This window comes from Calypte anna, chromosome 2 (genome assembly GCF_003957555.1).
Source record: "Calypte anna isolate BGI_N300 chromosome 2, bCalAnn1_v1.p, whole genome shotgun sequence".
Taxonomy (NCBI): Eukaryota; Metazoa; Chordata; class Aves; order Apodiformes; family Trochilidae; genus Calypte; species Calypte anna.
Genome location: NC_044245.1, coordinates 59,861,701 through 59,885,969, shown reverse-complemented (window position 1 = coordinate 59,885,969; position 24,269 = coordinate 59,861,701). Strand labels below are relative to the sequence as shown.

At 36.8% G+C, this 24,269-nt stretch overlaps 1 protein-coding gene across 1 annotated transcript in view; it reads right to left on the bottom strand.

The window, feature by feature from the left end:
• SLC9A3 (solute carrier family 9 member A3) overlaps positions 1 to 24,269 on the bottom strand; it is a 49,788-nt gene that overhangs the window by 16,485 nt on the left and 9,034 nt on the right. The window contains exons 2-6 of the mRNA XM_008502493.2: positions 8,722 to 9,024; positions 4,914 to 5,074; positions 2,671 to 2,749; positions 1,671 to 1,848; positions 560 to 780 (exon numbers count right to left, since the gene is read on the bottom strand). Coding sequence (XP_008500715.1) covers positions 560 to 780; positions 1,671 to 1,848; positions 2,671 to 2,749; positions 4,914 to 5,074; positions 8,722 to 9,024 — 942 coding nt within the window. The remainder of the gene's footprint in view (positions 1 to 559; positions 781 to 1,670; positions 1,849 to 2,670; positions 2,750 to 4,913; positions 5,075 to 8,721; positions 9,025 to 24,269) is intronic.

Sequence of the window (24,269 nt, the reverse complement as noted above, 5' to 3'; positions counted from 1 at the left end):
TGTCTCAGACCTGAAGTCAACCATTAGATTAGCTTAAGACAATCTCTTTATTACCAAATTGAAGTAGATGAAGGAAAGAGTTAGGTGGCAGGACCCACAGATTTTGTTAGACTTCAAGCAAAGTCCATTTTGCAAGGAGATTTTGCGAATACATTTTGCTGGGTCAACAAAGGTTAGACACTGGGTAATTCATGTTAACCACTGGGTTAGTCATATTCTCATGTATCATCAGAAGTTTAATTATACTATATTTTCAACATATGATGAAACTTACTGTAGAGATCTACCTTCATGACCCAAAACCAACCTTAAATTTAATGATATAAAATGGAATATTTTAAAACGAGCAAGTCTAGAATTCCAAATAATTTTTTGTTTCGTTTTTTTGTTTTGTTGAGGGAGGTTGTTATTTTGTTGGGTTTTCAGTTTGTGTTTTGTTAGGTGTGTGTGGTTTTTGTTTGTTTGCTTTTTTGTTGCTGTTGGTTTTGGGTTTTTTTCCCTAATAGAATATTGTGATTGCATCAACAATACAAGTTCAGGAAGAAGCTCATCCCCTTACCAATAACTCTGTATACTGAGATGAAAAGCAGAGTCAATAGAATAAATGCTGTATTCCAAGTCCAGATTGATGGATCTACAGCTGAAATTCCCAGGAACATGAAGATAATTGTTTCTGCCCCACTGGCCATCATTTTCATTGTATATCTTACAGTTGTGGAAGATTGTTCAGATATGTTAGCCTTGACATATTTCTGACAGCAGATGCCACAGAAAGTTATCCTGGGGAAAAAGAAAACAACAAAAAAACCCCAAAACCCTCGCCCACAATTATTCAGAAAATACTTATTGTAGCATTTAATATTATTTCCATCTGTCTGTCACCTAATGATAAAACCCCACCATTAATTCCTAAGAAAAAAAAGTGCCCAGGAGCCTTTGTGGAGCCTAATCTAGGTTAAAAGCATATCTCAACCATTCATTCTGAGGTGACCAGAAGAGGTCTGAAGACAGCAGTTCATTAGATCATAACAAATCTTAGTTCCCTACAGATTATCATACATGCAAAACTGTGGGTCTTGTTTACCTTACACATAATGTTAAAACTAACAGTATGTTTGCAGGAAGAGCTTCAGATCTTGAATATACTCACTGTAACATCTACAAACACAACAAGCAAAAGTGAGAGGAAAGCTAAGTCAGGAATCAGTGGATACAGTGGTATTCAATGGAGCAGAGGTACTCAAGACAAAACAGTCAAGATTTAGGCAGACCTCAACAGGCTAGTCAAGACAGTGAGAGGAGCAAATAAGGGACACTGACATAACGATTTAGAAAAATATTTGGTTTATTACAAATTATAGGGAAAATCAGTACAACTAGACAGCTGTTAGTTATCAAAGTATTATTAATCACAAAGAGGAAAGAGAACTATTTTTCAAGGGAAGTTCTTGTTACACAGCAGATACTGGAAAACTTGAATTCCTTTCCAAGGCTGGATGATGGTGTTTGCAAATGATAATCTACTGTACTGTGAAGATAGCAATATTCAGCATAAGGTACATGAGTGTCATATAGCTGTGCTATAGACTTTAGGTCTTTCTTTTCAGCGTTTTTAAGAAAACATATTCCATTCTCAGCCCATTCACAGACAGTAAGAAAAAGGAACTTACGCAAGGATAGCAGAAAGAGAAAGCATCTCTGCTGTGAGGTAGGACAGGTAGGAAATGAGAAACACAAATCCGGGTTCAATGATTCTCACGTGCTTGGTGAAACGACTGACCAGGGAGAGTAGGAACGCAAAGAAAATGCCAACCAGTGTCCCACCCAGGCTCACCACAAAGAATGACACTGAAAAACAAAACCAAAATGAGCTTGAAGGGTTTGAACTCTTCTATTATATGACGAGAAAATCAGAGAAAATCTTGGAGGACATGTCAAGAATTATTTCGAAAATGAAACAGCATGAATGGCATTTGAGCACTTGGTGTGTGAATGCAGCATTCTGTAGAATAAACAAGTTTACTTGCTGTTAAGCCTCACCATTTTAGGCTTATTCAAAACTCATTACATTTCTTTGAATAGGATTTTTTTAGTTTTGGTTTTTCCACAGGTTTTTTTCCTGTGTTCTGTAAAGAAATGCTTTTCCAAAATCATATTATACAAATTCACTGTTAAAACATTGATTCATGAGATAACGTAGTATCATGTCATGCTTGGAATGGGAAATAATGACTAAATTTTTAGGTAAATAACATCTCTTGATAGTCACTGGCAAATGTTATTGGATAGCAATGAGTGATAAGGAGTGAGAATGCCCATATGAAGTCTCCCGGAATGCAGAGAACATAGGCTGAAACTATGTTTTTATAAAAACTATGTATTATAAAATAAAAAGAAAGTATGTATAGCTGTCAAGTTTTGTGGTCTTAATACTGAACTCCACATCCGTTCAGTCTCCTCAGAAGAAACCAAATCTGATTAAGTTTCCCAAATATTCAGGAACATTCACTTACTTATTTTCTTAAGTCCACATCGGGGATACGAAATATATGAAAATATGAAAAATAACAGCTCATGATAGCATAATAATAATAATAACAGCAATAATATTTTGTTTAAAAGTCTGCGTATAAACATCAGTGAGGTGATACAGAATTCAGTTATACACACCTATGCCTTTGACACATTCAATCCCTGTCACATTCTCTGCACCTATTGTAACAAAAGTTTCAAACACTTCGTACAGCACCTGAAAAGGAAAGCAGACTAACTTAATATTTGTTTCTGAATTAAGACTACTAAAATAATCTCATATGATCCCCAACATTGTGAATTCTGAAATGATGTATGACTGAGGGTAATTCTATGTGGAGGCAGAAGCTTTTGGTGATTTTTTTAATTTTTCAAAGTGGAAAAAAATAGTGTAACTAGAAGTCATTTACTTTCCATTTCTTATTTCAATGTGGGGTCTGTCTATGAGATGCATTGTTGCATCTAGGTGTGTTCCCTAAAGCACCTCTCACACTAAAATCAAGGTATTTGACAGATTTATTTAATCGCCTGTATAAGACATTATATAGTTAATAATATAATAAGATACTGGATTGAAATAGTCTGAACACATGTGCAATAAATTCAACATAAACCAGAATAATCTATAATAATTGTACTAAAGCTTTTAAAAAAATTGACTAGCAGTGATAGTGCTGAAAGTAAAGAATTCATCATATCCATAGTTCTGCCTTAGGAGGTGTTGGTATGAGCATCATTCTTGAAACATGCCAGTCTAATCTATTCCAAATTCCTCCATTGGTGGAGGAGAACTTTACTACGGCTTTCTAGCTATCCTTGTTACAGCTAAACTTGTTAACTCTTATATTTGCATCAGTCATGAGATTGAAGGTTACTTTGTTCTGTAATTATAGTCTTTTACATATTTACAATTAAAGAATGTTACATCATCCACTTTGGTCTGCCCTCCAGTCATTCCTTTTTCAAGGTAGGGAACTCCAGTTGTTTCAGACTGCCTCATAGGCTTTGCTTTCTGACTCTTGATCGTGCTTACTCTTTGCTGGATTTTATTGAACAATCAAACTTTATTTTAGTTGTAGAATGAGTGTTTATGTTAATTTGACAGTAGCAAAAACTCCTTTCCTTCTGAAAGCCAATGATGTCAATACTTGAGTTCATCAAGGGTTTTTTTGGTACCTGTTTCCCCCAAAATACTAGTGAGACTGATATCTAAAGGCAATTAGGATTCTCTGGAAGACCCAAATGGCATATTCACTGATGTGAATAATTAGGCCGCTGACAGTGACCTTGAAGTCCTTGCTGCTTTGGGTACAAAAAATTAAATTACTGCATCTGGTAGACATGTCTTACCCTCTCTTGGAGATCTGCAGGAGCAGGAATAGGTGATGATCCAACTCAATTTTATAGCATCTTTATGCCATAGGAATTCCTGGTCCCTGCCCACTAGCACTGAACTATGAAACTATTTACTGTCTTATTCAGGGAAAAAAATTGTGTGAAAAGATGTTTCAATCAAAATAAAACCATCTGTAAAAATATGGGATTTTTAGAAGTCTTTTGAAGTCTACTAAGCCTTTCTTTTCTAAGTGGAAAACCAAAATTAAATAACAACAACAAAAAAATGACCAAAATCAAAACCACCAAAAAGCCAAAACAGAAATTAACAAAAAATCCCAAACCAAAGTCAAAATATTCCACAGTTTTTCCCAAATTAGATCTTTGTTATAGATCTGTTTGATAAACATCTGATTGAAATAAAACAGAAGGCATGCCCATAAGCCCCTTGGCTTCTCTCTCTAAGGTATGTATCTAGATTATGGGCATAACAGGGTTGTGCAGGAACAGGTTACATGCATTAAAAAATAATAGCAAAGAAAGATTCAAAATCCCTGGAACTGATTTCAGTAAATTTCCTCTCCTTTTCTGTCTTCAGGCATTGGAATGGGCTGCCCAGGGAGGTGGTGGATTCTCCATCCCTGGAGGTTTTTAAGAAGAGACTGGATGTGGCACTCAGTGCCATGGTCTGGGAAGCACAGCTGCAATGGATCAAGGTTGGACTTGATGATCAGTGAGTTCCTTTCCAACCCAGATGATTCTGTGATTCTATGAAAGCCCTACTTGAACACCTAAGGCGAATAAAAGATCCACACCTGAAACTTCATTTTAAATGTATCCACACTCATCCAACCCAGGACTGAATATATGTGATTCATGGGCTTCAAGTAGCTTTCATGATCAAGCATTTAATCTTTGCAATACAGTATTTGCAAGCCCATAAATAGATAAGCAGAGATGATACAGTATTTCATTTAAGGGAAAAATAACACTTCAGAAAAAGCCCTCTGGTGTTTGCGTGAGTCAGGGATGTATAATTTATTTACCACTGTTACAGCATCATTCAGAAGGGATTCTCCAAAAACAATGATGAATAGAACTTCATTGACATGGACTTCTTCAAACACTGCCAGAACAGCTACAGGGTCCACAGCAGCGATTAAGCTGCCAAACAGGAGAAAGTCCAGCAGTCCAATGTCCAGATGGCCTTCAGAAACAAAGCAAATAAAATGAAACCAGACTCAATTCTGTATTACCTATAGTACTGACAGAATGTTATATTACAGATAATGCAAAATCATTGAAAATAGGGTTCCTAAGTCATCAGTTCAAAGCAGGGAACAGAAAATACATAAAACATTCTGCATCGTGTCACCTGGAATCCTACGGGGTTTATTGAATCCAGCGTTGATTCTGGAAGCAGTACAGTCTTGTTCTTAAGACAAGGCACTTGAGATAAGTATTTCCAGATCTAAACTGGTTTTGTATTTGTGTGTGGTATGGTTTATCTTGAGTAAATAATCTCAGGATAACTGAGAACTGACAAGAGGAATATACCAGTACTCCTGAAGTGAACATCCCCAAATAGGTCATGCCACAGGCCAAATTTACCTCTTAGTTGCTAAGAACTGCTACAGTGGGGCTTAACTGCACTCAGAGCAGTAAAATACCACTTGTGGTCTCCTTGTTCAAGAAGACATTTTTGATAGGTGCAGTTAAGACACCTGTTCCCAAATTATGATTCATGAGGCCACCATTAAATTGTCTTCAAGTGGAATATAAAAACAGATGAAGAACTAAAATGTCCCTCAACATGCTTATATTGTAGTCCCTTAGGAATTTGAGCAGTGAACTCAAAAATTTTTGAGCTGAAAGACACTGTTGCAAACAGACTGAGGCAAGCATCAGTATCATTTTAAAAGTAATAGGAAAGGGGAAGCCATCTTGCTCATCTTACAAAATTTTGTCTCTTTATGAAATCAAGAGTAGTATACTGGTCCTTTTTTTTTCTGGGGAACAGATTTTTGAATGGGAACAGAGCAGGGAAATTCCCTTTGTACTAATCAGGGGGTAGAAGAGGAAGCAAGGCTCACTAATGAAGCCCAAAATCATATGATGAAGAGCAAAAAAAGAATATTGAAAGCTCTTTCCTTAGAACACAGTTCAGAGTCCCACATCTAAAATTAATAGACAGTTGTATTAGGCATGATTTCTACAGGTGAGGGAAAAATCCATCTGACTAAATTATTTGGAAGCAGGCAGTAGCCACAGCTAAAGGAACAACATTGCCTGTAAGGTAATTCCACAGCAACCATTCTTCTAGTAAAAACTCTTAATGCATAATTTTTCAAATCAAGAATGTTTCGTGCTTGAAAAGCACTTTAGTGCTTGAAAAGCAATTAAAACAGAAACTAGATTTCAAGTATTTTTGATACAAAATGGCATGGACATATTTACTCAAGAGAAGGACACTTACACAGGCAGCCAGAGATATGAGTAGACAACTCAGTGTTGTACACAGTTAAGGCAAATAATCTGGGAAAACTGCAGAAGTACATATTCTTGTAGCTGCTGTCTGCTAATCAAAGCATCTACAATGTTTTCCTTACATTGGAAATGCCTTGGAAACAAATTCATCGTGTTCACAGACATGTAAATATATTTTCAAAATGAGAAATAGTCTTGTCCATTCTTGGACATACTTGGACTGAGTCTACCCATTTTGTGTGAGAGGTTGAAGCAGTGAGCTGAAATCTGAGCCAAAAATTTTGAGGACAGACTTGAACCTGAATCTAAGTAATGGTTCTATCAAATGTCCTTCTCTGTCATCCCTAAGGAAGAAACAAGCCCTGTGACAATAACCAGCAGATATCAGGGTACAATAGAAGGTAAGCTTTTAAAATAAATTGGCTCACTGAGATTGCTTATCTTTTTTATGTGTTACCAATTATAATCATTGGTACATTCTTTGAACACTTGCAAAGCTAGTGAGCAAATATTTATGAAAAGGTTAGGACACATCTGTAATTCCTACAAAGCAGCACCAGTTTCTAAAAGATTCTAAATCTTTTACTTAAAATAATAATGCAATTTATTTCCAAGTGATATGTTACTGTTGCTTCCTCCAGCTCACTTCTCAAGAATTTCTCTTTTAATACCACCTTTTCTCTTTTTTTTTTTTCTGTGAATTGTAGTTTATATAAGGATTAATTGTATTCCCCAGACCAGGACATGACTAAAATATCTTAGTAATATTTTTAAAATTTTTCCAAGAAGCTTGGTATTTAAAGAAATAAACCCTTGTTCAATCTGTTGCAATAGCCATATCTCCTTGTCATCTTTTTTTGTTTGGTTGGTTGTGTTTTTTTCCTGAAAAGCTGTAGTCAGCTATACGTGTGAAAATGGGGATGAAATATATTGTGCTTACAGACTAAAAGCGTGTTAAACATCTTACCTACCTATAAAAGACAGTTTATGCACCTGAACTCTCACCTTTGCACCTTCTAAATAAAAAGTTACTTATAAAATGGGACTTATAGTAAGGTAGATATCTAAAGTGTAAGCTAAAGCTATAATAGGTATCTATATTACAAAAATCTGCAGTTATGTAAGATGAGTCTCATTTGAATAAATCTGTGATCTAGTTCTTCCAGACTGGGATTTTCAAATAAGGACAACTCAGGTTTCCCATAAAATGGATGGAAAGGATATCCCATTTTTCTGCTCAGTTTCAAAGAACCCATCCCAAATTCTGCTGCTTCCCTGTGCTGGACAATGGGAGCAGTTTTTGAGGCTGGAAAACTATGTTTTTTCCCATTGATAAAACTAATAGTTTAATGCTTCATCATAAAAGTGTTCTGTGCAATATCTGCAGCTTCTAACATTTGAGGCACTGTTTTTCTCTACACTGGAAAGGAATTCTGTGCTAAATTGTTCTGAGTTGATTTTCCACCACTGTGCTGAGAGAAGAGCCCCGTGACTCACTGTTTAGCCTTTTCATGCTCCATACTCCTTGAAGTCTTGGAACCCCTTGGGCCATGGTCTCAATGCTGGTCACCAGCAATAGTTGTGCAGAGTGCCCAGGTACAGCAGCACACGGTATCTGTACTGCTCTCAGCAGCACTCAGATCTGCCCTGTAAATAATTTTTACAGTTCACTAACCTAAAAACATTTTTTCCTAGAAAGGCTCTTGAGTTCCTTCAGCACAGACACTAAAAAGCATATATAGGATGTGAATTGATGCTCTTAAGGTGGCAGTAAGTAGCTTATGTGTGTATCACACCTGCTGAGGAGATAAAAAATCACTTTTCTGTGGCTCTTGTAAAAGCCTCATGCCCTTATATTGTAATATAACTAAGATAGAGTGCATCCTACATGCAAAACTTGGCTCTATAAGCCTTATAACTTCCAGGCTCAGAAGCCAATGTACAGATGTGTCATGCATACATACTCACGCAACAATCATTGATTACTTAATATTAATGCTGACTGCCAAAAGACAGTTCCATTTCACTGTAACTTTGAATGTTTCTGCCATATCAGAAGGAAACAAACCCTTCAGAGTGTATTTTTGTCCAGCCATCCATTAGCAGGATGAATCCTGAGCTTTATCCTGAGAATTTATACACACGTTTGGAGCAGGGAAATACGAGACACGAAGGCTCAAGCCCCTTTTGTCCTTGCTTCAGGGAAGATTTCTCAGATCATTCTTAAATTTGACAAAAATCGTAAAAAGTGCTCCCATTAAAATTGGATTTTTCTACTGAAAAGAGTTGCTTTGTTGTCAAGTACCATCATCTAACAGCTGGCATATAGTAGCATTCACAATTGTGCCTTTAAAGATTAAAACTTACCCATTATTCCTGTCTGATAGACACCATAGAGAGACAAACCGGTTGTGGCAGCATTCCAGATTGTCCCAATGACAGCATACAAAAGGATAGACCCAAGATTTCCAAAGAACAATCTATTTGGCATGAAATATCCAGCATCCAAAACAATAGGAGGCAGCAGATAGGAGAAAAATACAGTTGGAGTGAGGGAGAAGGAGGCAATGTGATCTGCTGCCCATACAATGCCGCCAAGGAAGAGACCAAGAACAATCAGGAGGGCACTCTCTGGAACCACCCGAGTGACTTTGTGAGACAAGTGGAAAACTGCAAGGAAAGAGTAAAACAGCTTGTCAGAATTGGAAAGGAGAACAACAATTTGAGCAACAATTTTAACTGGCAAATTAGACTTTACACTTGCTGCTTGCTTTCTACCAGACCCCAAATCATGCATGGAATGCATGGGATAGTGTCAGAACCCAGCCACTTATACAATAACATAAAAAATTGTATGTCAAATCTATTAATAAACGTGAACATTGTATGGTATATCTATTATGGTATATCTATTATATATATCTATTATAGAAAAACATGCAGTGCTGTTGTGTGGTAAAACTATTAGACTGGCCAGTAAGTAGAGGGAGTGAAGTTTAGAATGGCATGAGTGATTCTAAAGAGACACAAAGATGGCAAGGCCAAGACAAAAAAAATAAATTAGTCTTGTCTGTTCAAGATGAGAAAAACACAAGGAAAACTGCAAATATATATGGCAACATATACTTATAGTGAGTTTATCAGATAAAAAACTGTAGAGAAGAGCAGAAAGGAGTCAAGTCTTCAAAGAAAGATTTAACCTGAATAAGGAAGAAGTGGCAAATATGTTTGATAATAAAGATGCACAGGTGTGCTAGTTGACTTTCTTGGGACTTCTGTGAACATTTCCTTCAGTTTACCTTAAATGTAAGCATCTCCCAGATGACATGAATTGTGGTATTTCATTATATTGACTCAGATTTTACTTGTATAGCTTTGTGTTGAAAATGTGAGTTTCACTTTAGGAAAAAAATCCTATAAAAGCTGAGCTTCTTCTGGACTGAGCATCAGCCCAGAACTGTGTTAAAGCATTTTCAATGCTAATGCAAGTCAGCCCACAGCTAGTTTGGACAAGAAGCTATCATTAAGATTTCCAGCCTCTCAGGGCACAGTGGAAGCATCTTTCCCATGACTACACAGAGATATGAGACCAGGTTACTTTACTGAAAGACCATTGTTTTTCTTACCAGTCAAGTATTTGTTCTAGTCAAGCATTTACTAGTTACCTTTTAGAGTGGTTTAAGTGCCCATTCCTGAACTATCTCTTTTAATGTTGGCTGCAGGCAATGTTAGAAGTATCGCCCATCATTATAGCAGCCCCACAATAACATGGTTTCTATTTGTTGTATAACTTCCTTGGCCTCATCAGAATAGAAAAGGAAAAATGACAACTGCCTGTCTATATCAACACATAACACCAATTCAGATGTTCCTAAGTGTTAGTAGACAAGACTTGACTGGTTTCAAGTGGGATTAATACAACAACAATCACATATGAAAGCAAACTTCATTCAGTGAAGCTGGCTAAACCATACCAGTTTTCTACCTCATGCATGACATGAAATCAATAGCTGAATAACACTTCACAGAAACAAAAATTGTCTTTTCTCACTGAGTTTCTTTTTATAATGAAATCCCTTGAGCTTGCATAAAATTTTAAAAAGGGAAAAAAAAAAGGGAAACAAAAATAAGAAGATATTAAATAAAGAAAAAAACATAGCTACTAGTACAAATTGCAGCATTTAACTTCTCCAAAGTCTTTCCTGATGATCATTCTTTATTCTTTGACTTTCCAGTCAGTGAATTATCAACCAAATTATCACCTCACAGAATAGGGATTATCTCCTTATCCCTGAAAATGAATGTTGCTGAGCTAGTCTTACTAAGCCAAGTCTGTTTTTCTACTCTCATGTTTGCAGATAAGCCATGACTACCAGAAGTTAAAGGTAAAAGTTTAAAATAAATCTGGAAAGACTTCTCAGATCTAGACATTTGGAAAAAAAAAACAGATGCCCATCTAAATATTCACTTACTGTAGAATTCTCACCTTTACAATCAAAACCAGGTTCTTGCAGTGTGTGGTGGGAAGCCAACCTGATTTTGATTATAGCACTGTCTCCTTCTAGAAGGTGTGATCTCCCAGTGAATCAGCTCCATATCTGTCTGTGTTCCCTTAAGCTACAATTGCCTGATTATCTATACCAGATTTTAATACTATCAGCATCAGCAATATATTCTTCTACTCTGTTATTTAGGAATGCAGGCTGTGGACAGGTAAATTACTGCATGAAACAGGGTTCTGGAGAAGCCTCTTCTCTTTTTTGCATTTGGCTCAAGCAAAATCTGAACCCTAGACCAACGGGTTTTAAGGTAACTTCTCAGCAAACTCTTCAGGCAGACAGTACACAATTTGATTAGCATAACCCAAGCATAAGTAAACATAGAAATATGTCAAAGGAAAATATCATAACTTATATAATTCAATGAAATACCTTTAGATTAAGATGTAATTGGAACTTAGTTCAATGTTTGAGTTCATATTTGCACTTACACTAAATGATAAATTTTTCTGATTGTGTGCATAAAATATATAAAATCAAGATCTTCTCCCAGGCAGCTAGCAATAGGATGAGAGGAAATGGGTTTAAGTTGTGCCAGAGGGGTTTAGGTTGGATATTAGGAACAATTTCTTTCCTGAAAGACTGAAGAGATATTGAAACAGGCTTCCTATTGGGGTGGTGAAGTTGCCATCCCTGGAGGTGTTCAAGAAGTGTTTAGATGTGGCGCTTCAGGATATTGTTTAGTGTTGTGGTAGCTGGATTACAGTTGGGCTCAATGATCCTGAAGGTGTTTTCCAACATTAATGATTCTATGATTCTAAGATTGTACATTGTTAGTAGGTTATTACACTTACAGAAATTGGTATAGAATTAATTTTCACTTCTTAATTTTTTTTAGCAATTAATTCTCCTGAAGTTATGTCCCCAGTACATTCTGAGTATTTCACAAACTGACATAAAGATAATACATTCATTAAATGTTTTCCTTAACTTCCTTGAGAGATCTAGAAATAGCCCCACAAAATAAATTATGTCCCCATGATGAATTAGAAGAATTGGAAGCTTTAATTCTAACTTAAATGTCTAGCATGACCAGGTATTTCACCTGACTGATGAGTAAAATACAGTCCAGCAATATGGACAAGTTTAGTTTGATTCTTCTGTAAAAGGGATAACAAATATTAGGAAGGATAGCATACAGTGCTGCTCAGATAAATGACTCTGTGAGACCTTGAGATGAAACTAAGTTTATATCCAGTGCTATTATTAATGCAAATTAATAACATAATTAATATATTTTAATGAGGTGAGGGAAAGAGCAAAGAAAGAAAAAATTTAGCCAGACCATGGCATAAAAAACCCCCACCTAATAGTACACAGACCAATCTTGAGTGCTATAAATTTTAACATTTAGAATTCATCTACGTAAGCCTAGGCACAGTATTAGTGAAAAAGTTAAACATACACTTTTCATCCAGTCTGTGTTAAAGCTGCCTTGAATGTGACTTGGACTGGATAGAGGGTAAATTGTGTTTAAATTCAAGCTGAGCATCACTGAGAGAGGCCTTCTACAAAGTTAACAAAGTTAACATATATAAACTTCCCATGAACTTTTTTCTGAAACTTTCTTGGAGCTTTAAGTTTAATCTCTCTGATGAAAAAGAGATAAGAAATTAGCAATTTGATCTGATGGTTGGAACCAGTTTCATTTGACTCAATGAAAGAAATGCATTTTAAGAAGTTGTTTTTTATTACCTTTTAAAACCATGGTAACTTAGATTAAATACTTCACTGAAATCTGCAGCTTTCAGTGACATATATGTTGCTTTTGAAACAAGTGATTAAACAGAATAACCTTTACTCATGCTCTAAATTAAATGAAGACAGAAAGGACTAGCTAAATAGTAAGAATAAAAAAAATACTAATACACATAAAAATAAAGATAATGTAAAATTCATGGTTAAACCATTTAATATTTAATTCAGTATACTCAAGTAGATTTTCCCCGTTTAAAAATCTGAAACTTCCTATTTAATATAATGTTAAATTTCAGGATCTATATGGGCATTTCAACACTATCTTAAGTGACTAATGACATTTCGAATATATTTGTAGTGTAAAATCAAGGCCCTGAAAACATTGCAATAATTTTTTTCAGATAATATCACTGTCCCACCTATTCACAACACCTACTTCATGTGCACAGTATACATGTTATGCAAAAAAAAAAAAGTCAAAACCTGACTTATAATAGTGCTAGTCATTCTCTGCTGAATTCAGAAAAGTTCTCTTTTCCATCAATCTTCGGATAAAATCCAAGCAAACATAAATTAATTTTTTATTATTAGAAGATTTTCAGCCTTTAGTCTGGAGAAAAGGAGGCTCAAGGATAATAATTTTGCTCTCTAGAACTACCTGAAAGGATATTGTAGCAAGGTTGATATTGATTTCTTTTCCCAAATGACAAGTGATAGAATAAGAGAAAATGGCCTCAAGTTGTGCCAGGGTTGGTTTAGATTGGGTATTAGGAAACATTTCTTCACTGAAAAGATTGTCAGGCATGGGAAAAGGATGCCCAGAGAAGTGGTTCAGTCACCGTCCCTGGAGGTATTTAAAAGATAGGTAGATGTGGCATTTAAGGACATGGTTTAGTGGTGGACTTGGCAGTGCTCGGGTAGCAACTAGACTAGATAATCTTAAAGGTCTTTTCCAACTAAAATGATTTACTGATTTATTTTTTGGGGCATGAAAGCATAGAAATGAATTTTCAGACATTTCCTAGCTTCTCCTACCACTGCTTGTAACAGGTGTGGAGTGCAGCATGTGCTTTTTTGCTGGTATAACACTGATAAAATGCTATTAGTCTATTTTTCAGTTCTGACTTTTTATTTTTGTCATCATACTAAATCATGCCATGAATGCTTCAAATTTGAGATCCAAGACTTGATTTTTTGTAACTAGTGAGAAGCCTTTCCAAAGTAAGAGCAAAATGCTGCAACCTTTTCTTTCACTGCAACTTTTACATTCACTTTTCAGAGATGCAAATAATCGTATGTCCAAGGCAGTGTATAAGCAGGTTTCTGCCACAGCACAACATAGAAGCTATTTAAGAGAAGACATGAATATATTCCACAAAAGACTATTTTGCCTAAAGACAATTTTTTGCTCTAAACATCTTCCAGTAATTGGACTCTGACTGGCAAGCATAAAGCTCTTCTGTCTTATCTTACCTACCTGTTCATGTCCTCCTTAGCAATATAGAAAGGGAATTCTATTTCAAATCTGTTTAATTCTCCTCTTTCTGCATTTTTGTCAGGACTGTTTTCTGCAGATACATGTTATTACTTCAAACAAAGTAATAAATTTGAAATGCATTCCAATATCACACCTGGAAAAATCTGCTTTACCTTTCCTGCATAATGGCTCAAAGTATAATCAAATACCACATCAAGTGTGGCTGTATAGTAATGCAGTCCAAAAGCCTCTGGAAAGTTCCAATCCATTCCTGTCATGCTGGTCTACCTAATTTGGGACTGACCAAAATGTCTAAAACATAATACTGAGCACACTATTTCAAGAAGGGATCATTTTGCTTCCACCATCCCCAAAAGACACGAATCCCTGGCCTCTCTCTTGCTCCATATCCCCATGCATTAGTTGTAGCCAGTCAGTGACTGCAGCCACTACAAGCTGCACCTGCCATGCCTAGAAAGAAACAGTAGTGCTGTTCACATATGTGACATGGTCTGTGCAAGCACCTGGGCAGAAATTGCAGCATTCATGTTGCAGGAACTGTGTGAAGAAGTGGGGCAGAGAGAACTGGGTATTTTTCTATCCCTTTCTCACCCCCCCTCCCATTTTTGTTTTGGTTTTGTTGTTTTTTTTTTTAATTTTGGTTTGGTTTTTTGCCTGCAAATTCCTTTAAAAGTAACTTTGGATTTTAATGTTTGAAGTTTTTTCTCATTTAGGGCAACCAGGCTGGTGAAGGGACTCGAGCACAGACCCTATGAGGAGAGGCTGAGGGAGCTGGGGGTGTTCAGCCTGAAGAAGAGGAGGCTCAGAGGAGACCTCATCACTCTCTACAACTCCCTGAAAGGAGGGTGTAGCCAGGGGGGGGTTGGTCTCTTTTGCCAGATGACTTTCAACAAGACAAGAGGGCATGGTCTCAAGTTGTGCCAGGGGAGGTTTAGGTTAGATATTAGAAAGAATTTCTTTAGGGAGAGGGTGATCAGGCATTGGAATGGGCTGCCCAGGGAAGCAGAGGATTCTCCGTCCCTGGAGATATTTAAAAAGAGACTGGATGTGGCACTCAGTGCCATGGTCTAGCAACCGCAACGGTGGTTCAAGGGTTGGACTCGATGATCTCTGAGGTCCCTTCCAACCCAGCCAATTCTATGATTCTATGATTCTATGATTAAGCTGTGTATGTAGGAGATAGAGATACCCTGACCTCCTCAAAATCTAAAAAGAAGCTGATCAATTAATGATTTAAAATTATTTTGAACTCCTGGTTTACTAACAGTCTGATACAATTCCTGATCTTTATTGGTGTCCTACAATGCTCACTGTGGTCCTCTCATGATACTGAGGGCAATGTACATCAGTTTCATTCTGCACATCATCTAGTGCAGACTAATACTTAATGTGTCTTAAACAAGGTAGAGTACAAACTCCCTTGAGACTTAACTGTTACAATTGTTAAAAAAATTACTGAACAATCAATAATGATCATTAGTGTTTCTCTTTTTTCTTTTTTTCTCTTTTTTTTTTTTTTTAAAGGAAGGGTAGTTCTCTTCCACCCTTCTGTCAAATTGTCTTCTGTTTGATTGGAAACTTTATACTTCTACAGCTTTAGTCCCAAATGTCTGAAAAGGGCTTTACTACTTGTGCTTAAGAATTTGTTGATAATTGCAATCATGCAATGATAATTTTTTCAAGAGCATGCTCTTCTGGCAAGTCCACTGTCTACTCTACTATTCTATTAAGATAAGGTTTTGATCCAGTTTCCTGTGTGCTGAAGATTCCCATTTTCTGATCCTTAGTTATGGTTCCCTTTACTTCTTAACAGTTCTTTTCACCTCCCAGTTTTCTAATAAGCTCCTTGTATTTGCTATACTTGATTACTTCATACTCACATCTTTAGTTTTCTCCTCTACCTTTGTAACTCTTCCTGTTTTCACACGATGTGCCAGTTTGGCATCCTTGTGCATTGACCTCAGTTGTACTGGATCACTCATTTTTAAGATCTTCTTCTCGACTTCACTACTTAAGATTTCTGTCTTTACCATATTACCAGACAGCATTTCTTGCCTGCATGGCTGTAGGCATACCTTCCAACTAATTGCATTTGATTCTGTATCCTGTCTGGAGGATACAGAAATTTAACTTATGACCAGAAGAACTAGAAGAGCTATTTGCTCATGTAGGTAGACTCCCCATTTAATAGTCCTCATTTCAGAGGATTTTTGCTACAGATAAACCTCTGAAGAAACACCATTCTGACTTCTGGCCTGAATTTTTCACAGCTGTTTTATGTCCATTTGCCTTTGTAGCAGTGATACTAATTTTCTTAAATAGTTCTTTTCCCCTCATGTTAAATACTTCATTTTCTACCAGAAGAGCAGAGAGAAAAACATATTCTCCTTTTGTTGCTTGTCTTTGGTTTGTCAAACTAAACCACTTATTTTCAGTCTTTACTTCATCTCTCTGCCAACTTCAATCTGAGTTCACCTTTGTGGTGAAACAGAAATCAGAAACACAGACTGCATTCTGCATGAGCCACAGCAGAAGCTGGTCTAACAGAATTACCAATATCCCATCACAATCTATACAGTTCAGCTCCATTGCAGTCATCCTGTATTCACTTCATGCAGATATGTACTTCTTTTCTCCTTCTTATTCACAGCCCCATGTAGAAATTTTTGTCACTGGTCCTTGAGTGAAACTGCATTTCATCCCTTCCCCTCGTTCTCAAGGTTGTATGTTTTTTCTAATACAATAGCAAGATCTACATGAATACTGATAATGCCTGTGGACATGTGTCATAAGAAACCTTCAGCAGGACACTTCACCTCTTTGTGCTGTGGTAATTAAAAAAAAAACAAACAACAAAGACAAATAAAACCCAGCACAAGACTAGCACAAACACTAAAGTCTAGTGACCTCCACAAATAACCTTCTTCCAGTTTCATCCTCTATCTTGTCCTTTCCTTACCCACTCAGTAACTACTCTATTCTCTGTCCTAATAACAGAATAATTTAGACCTAAATCACATGAAAAAAAATATATCTTTCATTGTGTTCTTTGTAGTTCAATTGAGGCAAGGATTCAGAGCATTAGGGAACTGATTTTCTTGTCTGTCCAGGAAGTGTTTGAGCAGACTTGACATGGCTGAAGTTGGGAATTATTACTTGTATTTACCTTTCTAATCTCTATCAACAAAGTGCACTCAGTGCTTTTTTCCTGGTCAGGAGACTGATAGCATATTTTATAGTCCTTCAGATTCTGTCCTGTGGACCTTGCAACAACGGTTTTCTGCAAGTCTCACAAATCAATTTTGCAATTTTGAATTGTTTATATACAAGATGTATGAAACCCTGAAAGAAAAAAATTACTAACTTCTAAACAATCTTAGACAAATCTTAAATTATTTTATTAATCAGTACCTTCTGCTTTTACCAAATCTAGCAAAAATTGTAAGCTTTATTGAAAAAAAATTTCAGAGATATTTTACATCTGAAGAAACTCGGATATGTAATATACATGTATACCAAACAGTTACAAGCCATTTTTCATATAAGCCCTTAAGTAATCTCTTAAAATATATTACATGAACATGAGCATGTCTATTAATACTATTTATAATTAATTTTGGACATATTTTTCCTAAGCAAGGCACAAAGTCCTTCATAATTAACTTATTTAGATGAACTGGTTTGAGTTTGGTTTTATCCAGCTCAAGAAAGCTTTCTTTATTTGTCACATATGTAATGATCACCATTTACAAAGTGAACAGCATTGTAATGAGCTCATTAAAGAGGAGATTTTAGGTTGCTGCTCTTTGTAGGTGAACAATTAACAAAATATGTTAGCAATTAAAATGCAACCAACATATACAGGTCAAGGTTCCCAGTTGATAGGTCATAATGTAACAAGATAGCCTGAGGTCAAATTCAAAGAAGTGTGTGAGTAAGCAACTATTACCTCTGTGAGCACTTAGAACATAATGAAGTTTAAACAGTCAGGTACATTTTATCATAATTATGCCAAATAGTTATTTTTTGAAGGAGCAGTCCCACTGCAGTGAAGAGTAGCAGCACTTGGCCCTTATGGAACTGAACGGCACTGAAAGAAAATGGAACACTGTCAAATGGAACAGTCATATTTCAAAATGAGAACAAAGTACACATTGAGAAAAACCTTGAAGCATGGTAGAGGATATAAAACAGGACAGCAAAAGTATCATAAAACTGCTTCATTGCCCAAGCAAAGGCATTAGAATTAAGTTTGGAAGACACTCTTTCTACTCGAGTAAATATTACTCACAGACTGAACCCAATGAAGAGTTACTATGAGTTTTCTGCGTTTAAGATGCTGTCAGTACATGATATTCCATACTAAATATAGATAAAAAGAAGAAGAGCTGAACAGTATTACATATACTAGAGCTACTCAGTATACAAAGGAATATCTTTCTGTCATAAAGTTTTCCAATTACATGTTAAAGGGTCAGTGATAATTGTAAGTGCTATTAGTAGAAATTTCCTGCTTGTGAATGTGGTTTTGACTAAAATGACTGGCTGAGGTCTGAAATATATGTCTGCTTTTACAGCATGAATGAAAAAAGATTTGGAGTATGAAAATAAAACAGAATTTACTTTTTACTAAAGGTATCTTTTGCAGCTGCTCCAGCTTAAAAATTTTCTTCAAAAATTCACAGAAATTTATTTACAGATGGTGAAAGTAATCTTTTAGTTTTGAAATGTCAGACTATTTTCCAGTGGCATGGAGACAGCTGAGTTAAATAAAGAAATGCCAGGAAATTCTGAGTTAATGCATTTCATACTGTTTTAGATTTTTTTTTTTTCATCTTCACCTTAATATGATAAATGAATTAAAACAAAGGTCCCCCATTTGGAATGCTTTAGCTTTTGGTCATACAGATAAAAAAAAGTCCAAAGAAATTAATAACAAATAATATGTGGAAACAGTTGTTCTGGTGTCATGATAAATTGTGTAAAGAATTGCTGAAGCCTGAACACAAATTAGAACCAGTTCTTCTCCTTGGTTTAGGTCCAGTGTGCAAAGAAGAAAAAGGAGAAAAAGAAGAAATAATGTAATGAATCCAAATATTATACTGAAACTCTGAAAAATTCCTTAGTCTATAGGGATTTCCTGTTCTTCCCTTGTCTAGCTCCTTGCAGGGCACTCTAAGGATTGTTACCTGTTGGGAAGGGCATGAGAGACATAACTAAAGCCTAAGGGCTAGGAGGAATAGCTATAAAGGCTGCTCCAAGTCATGGGGTAGAAAAGCACTTTTTTTCAAGCCTTAGTAGACTGCCTTGCTTCCTGCCCCCTACATTCCATCCTGGCAAGATTTTAATTAGTACAACTGGTACAGCATGCAATTGTAGTGGAAGTATCCGTGATTACAGCAGTAAATTCAGTAAGCCTTAGGGTATTCAAATTTAACAGTGATGCTTATAAATTACAGGTGTTAAGTAGCTCTTGCTTGAAACTGAAAACAAATTTAATTTGAGAGAACTTGAGGAAACACACCTGGTTACCTTCCACTGAAATTGAATGCTACTACACATTGTGCAAGCCTTCAAAATTTTGCAGAGTCTTATGTTAGAGGAAAGACTTCAGCAGCTTGATAAAAGCTTGATTCATGATGAATTGCAACTCTAATATATCATAAACTTTCCAAAACTCAGATATGTTGTTTACATGTGCTAGGAATTTGGTAATCTCCAATTTTCTGGATGAGATTATTTTTAACTAACAAGTTAGAAACACAATTAAGAGAACATTCCCTTTTGCCTTAGGATGTCCAGAATGACAATAGATGAAGGATACAGTCTTTTTGCAATATTTTTACAGGTCTGTGGAAGTTCCTCAGTGAAGGATTTGGGATTCCAAAGCTTTGTTAGGAAATGGAGAAACAAGTAGAAGCGGGGGGATGGGGGAGGGAACTCAGTAAGAATGCAGATGAAATCACTTATCACTCACTTGTTTCTCACTTGGCCAGCAGGTCCAAGGAAGGGATTCTGCCCCTGTACTCAGCCCTGGTGAGGCCACACCTCGAGTACTGTGTCCAGTTCTGGGCCCCTCAGTTCAGGAAGGAGATTGAGGTCCTGGAGCAGGTCCAAAGGAGGGCAACCAGGCTGGTGAAGGGACTCGAGCACAGACCCTATGAGGAGAGGCTGAGGGAGCTGGGGGTGTTCAGCCTGGAGAAGAGGAGGCTCAGAGGAGACCTCATCACTCTCTACAACTCCCTGAAAGGAGGGTGTAGCCAGGGGGGGTTGGTCTCTTTTCCCAGGCAAATCTCAGCAAGACAAGAGGGCACGGTCTTAAGTTGTGCCAGGGGAGGTTTAGGTTGGATATTAGAAAGAATTTCTTTACGGAGAGGGTGATCAAGCATTGGAATGGGCTGCCCAGGGAAGTAGTGGATTCTCCCTCGCTGGAGCTATTTAAAAAGAGACTGGATGTGGCACTCAGTGCCATGGGCTGGTAACTGCAGCGGTAGTGGATCAAGGGTTGGACTCGATGATCTCTGTGGTCCCTTCCAACCCAGCCAATTCTAAGATTCTATGATATAGAATTGCCTTTGTGGAGTTTGACTGATGGAATGGCTCTTTTAACACCAGTAGTATTAGTCAGAAGGAAGACAGTAAGAAACGGAGCAAGGTGATATGTGGAAAAGAAACAGGCAAGGATTCTCACATTACAATGCTTGCACACTACTCTGTTTCACAGAAGGTTAAGAAAGCAATATTTTAACCAATGTGGCCTGGCAGTTTCTGTCTTAGGCAAGAGAGAGCAAGGGATGTCACATACTTCCTTACTGAATGCACTCATTCCTTCCCCCCAGATGGGAAGTATAATTCTGAAATTACTTGAGTTTCTGAATAATTAATTCAGAAATCCAGGTACATTATTTATTTTTCCATAGATTTAAGAAGCGCAAAGTGGAGCTTAATGTACTTATCACTCTAGTTTTTTTATTGCAAGTGGCTTTGAGATACTACTACCATTCAATACACTTTAACATGACTTTTGATTTTTGTCCTTACAGCTTTTCTGCATAAGTAATACGTTAACTCTCATATCCACATTATCTCATTTAAGAGGTGAAGTACATGATGATAACATGAGGAAGAATCATAGTAGTAGCATCTTGATGCTGCAAAATGTATTTGATAAAAAATAGGTTTGATGATTTGAAACAGGGTAGGAAAATGATGATGAGGCAGCTGTTATTTCCAGTTATGAATCTGTGTTTTGTAGTGCATACGTGGGCAAATGAGAAAGGTTAGCAGACAAAAGGAACTTCACAGGGACATTAGTTTAGAACATTTTTCCACAGTGAAGAAAGAAAAAATAGGGGGAAAACCCCAAATGGCTAGAGCCACATTTGAAATAGCTCACAACTTAAACCTTTTACTGAAACTTAAACGTTAGTTACTGAAAATGATTGCTTGTTTCAAGCAAAAAGGTAGTAGAAACCAGACAAAAATCCCTTGCTAGCTAAAAAACATACGTTGCAGAATATCATACACACGGACTAAACATGGTACACAGTACAAAGTCATATCAACAAAGGATTCTTTTCTTTATGTAGGAAAATGGACATAGTCCATAGTTTAATTTCCAACCTGTAAGTCTCTCTCCCTTACTCTCCTTCCCTTTCTGGAATGGGAAAGGCATTAATAGAGAGCATCTTTCATTCATTTATAATTGCACGCCCAAAGTTAATCCTTGACAAGCTTCAAACTCTGCAACTGTGGATAGCTGCACCATACTGTTTTTTACAAGCCTGTAAGGTATAATAACGTAAAGATCAGCAAGACTGCTGCAGCTGGCTGATACAAAATGCACCTTCTAAAAGCCCAGATAGAATAAAGATTTATGGGATTATTGGAAGCAGATGAAAAGGCGGCTGCTTGATTTGAAGGAACACTTAGCATAACATTGAAGAGAATAAAGTGATACTGACTATTCATCTTCCATAGGAAATGCCTTGTTAGGGGGGAAAAAACTAAACGTTTTTATGCATGTTCTTTTGACACCTCTAAAAGGTAACATACTCTCTAACATGCACTGTACTCCTCAGGACATGTAGGGCCTCTGTATGAGTCACTCAAAGGACAGATTGCTCAAGCAAAAAAGCTACCCTCTTACAGCTCTGTAAAGCTTCTAAAAAACTCTTATTTTGCAACTTCGTGGTAAGAGATTATGACTAATGGACATATTGATGGAATCTCTCAGGCAGCAGTTTCTGACAAAATCCTTTCAATTCAATTTCAATCCTTTCCGTTAACAAAATCTCCAGTGGTATCTTCCTTACACTAACAAAACAACATACATTTAGAAAATAAGAACTTAATACATTTGCTTGTTAGACAATGATTGTAAACGTGCACATACTTTTTGCTCTTTTTCTTTTTCCCTTACAACCCAGTTACATTTATGCAACAATTTCATTTGTTGCTTCTATCCTAGGCTTCACCTTGCAGTAGTTTCCATCCTAATTTTAAAAATTATTGAACAGTCCACTTACCAACACAAAACTGTTCATTATTTTTTTAAAATTTGGGTTATCTTAGTCTGTTATACTAGAAAGACTGTGAATCCAATTAGTTGTTTTCCTATGGAAATATCTGTAATTGCTTTTCCATATATAATCAATGGTAGCAACTATTAAAGAAAAATGAGAACGAACACAAAATATTTATGCAGTAATTCTACATAGGAGAAGAATAGGAGAAGTATCCTTCACTAACGATAACTCTCTAAACATCCTCTGTCCATGACACCTGATCTCAACAGATAACTGAACTTGAAATATCTTTATCTGAACTCCAATAATGTGCCTTGACAAAATACCAGCCCAATAGTCAAAATGTCCTGCCTAGATTCAGAGCTTGCAGAGTCTTTTGTGAAGTGAAATTAACTCAGAGGACAAATAAATGTCAGGTAAGGAAGCAACAGGAGACAACCATGACCCTAGCTATCATAGACTCAAAAATTTTCTGGTCTTTCTTGTGTAGGAGGAGAGACCTGTGACGATGGAATGACTACCCACATAGTTTTGCCTGAGGTTTTTTTGTTGTTGGTTAGTTTAAGTGGTTAGTCTAAGTTTTTATTATGTTTTGTTTGAGGGTTCTTTTTTTACAGGAACAGAGGAAGTTTTCTAAAGAAAAATTCCATTAGAAATGGGCAACCTGATATGGGTTTCCAAAAGTACCAGTGCTCCACCTCAGGTAAGTAGAAGACCCAGAAGTGCAGAGGGGAACTACAGGTGTGTGTGCTTTCTGGCACACAGCTGTCAGCAAGAGAGAGGTTTGCAGGAAGTGGATCCACCACCCTGTTCTGCACAAAACAGGGAACACTGCAAAAAAATACCTCCAGGTTTACACATGTTCCTGATGAATCAGCTACTGCTTGAGCTTGATACTACCAGTTAACAGATCTCATTGCGCATTCACATCAAGTGATACTATTCACTGGAATATGAGTTCATCCTGGAGAACAGTGTATCTAAAATAAGAGATGGAACTCATATTAGATGAGCTAAGAGAAGGCAAAAGAGTGTATGATATACCATTGAAAGACATTTGGATGAGATCAGAAAACACCCAGGTTAGAGGAGAGTTGTGCTTCGTGGTGGTACCTTGTGATTACTTTCCTTAATTTATGATGGCATGACCACCATGTTGACCATATGGCTACCGTGTATACTCTTGTCTCCTTTGTATGTTACCATATGACTTTGCTCTGCATAATCAAAGTATACTGATTCCATCAAAACAATATGCAGAAGTATTGCTTTTTTTGAACATGATTCTATAGATAAAGTTCCACCCATGTATGAACACTGCAATCCAAAAACCAGGACCTGCAGGTCTAACTAGCAGAGCAACTAATTCTGGAAACTATATCCAGGCACATGAGGGACAAGGAATTTCTCAGAAGTAGTCAGAATGGCTTTATGAAGAGGAGGTCATGTTTGATCCATCTGTTTAGCTTACAGGATTAAATGATGGGCCTGGCAGATAAAAGGAAAAGCAGTGGGGAGTGTCTACCTGGGCCTTCAGTAAGGCCTTTGACAGTCCCCAAAAGAGCCTCAAGCAGTTGATGTAGGGTCTGGATGAGCAGACAGTGAGGTGGACTGGCTGAATGGACAGGCCCC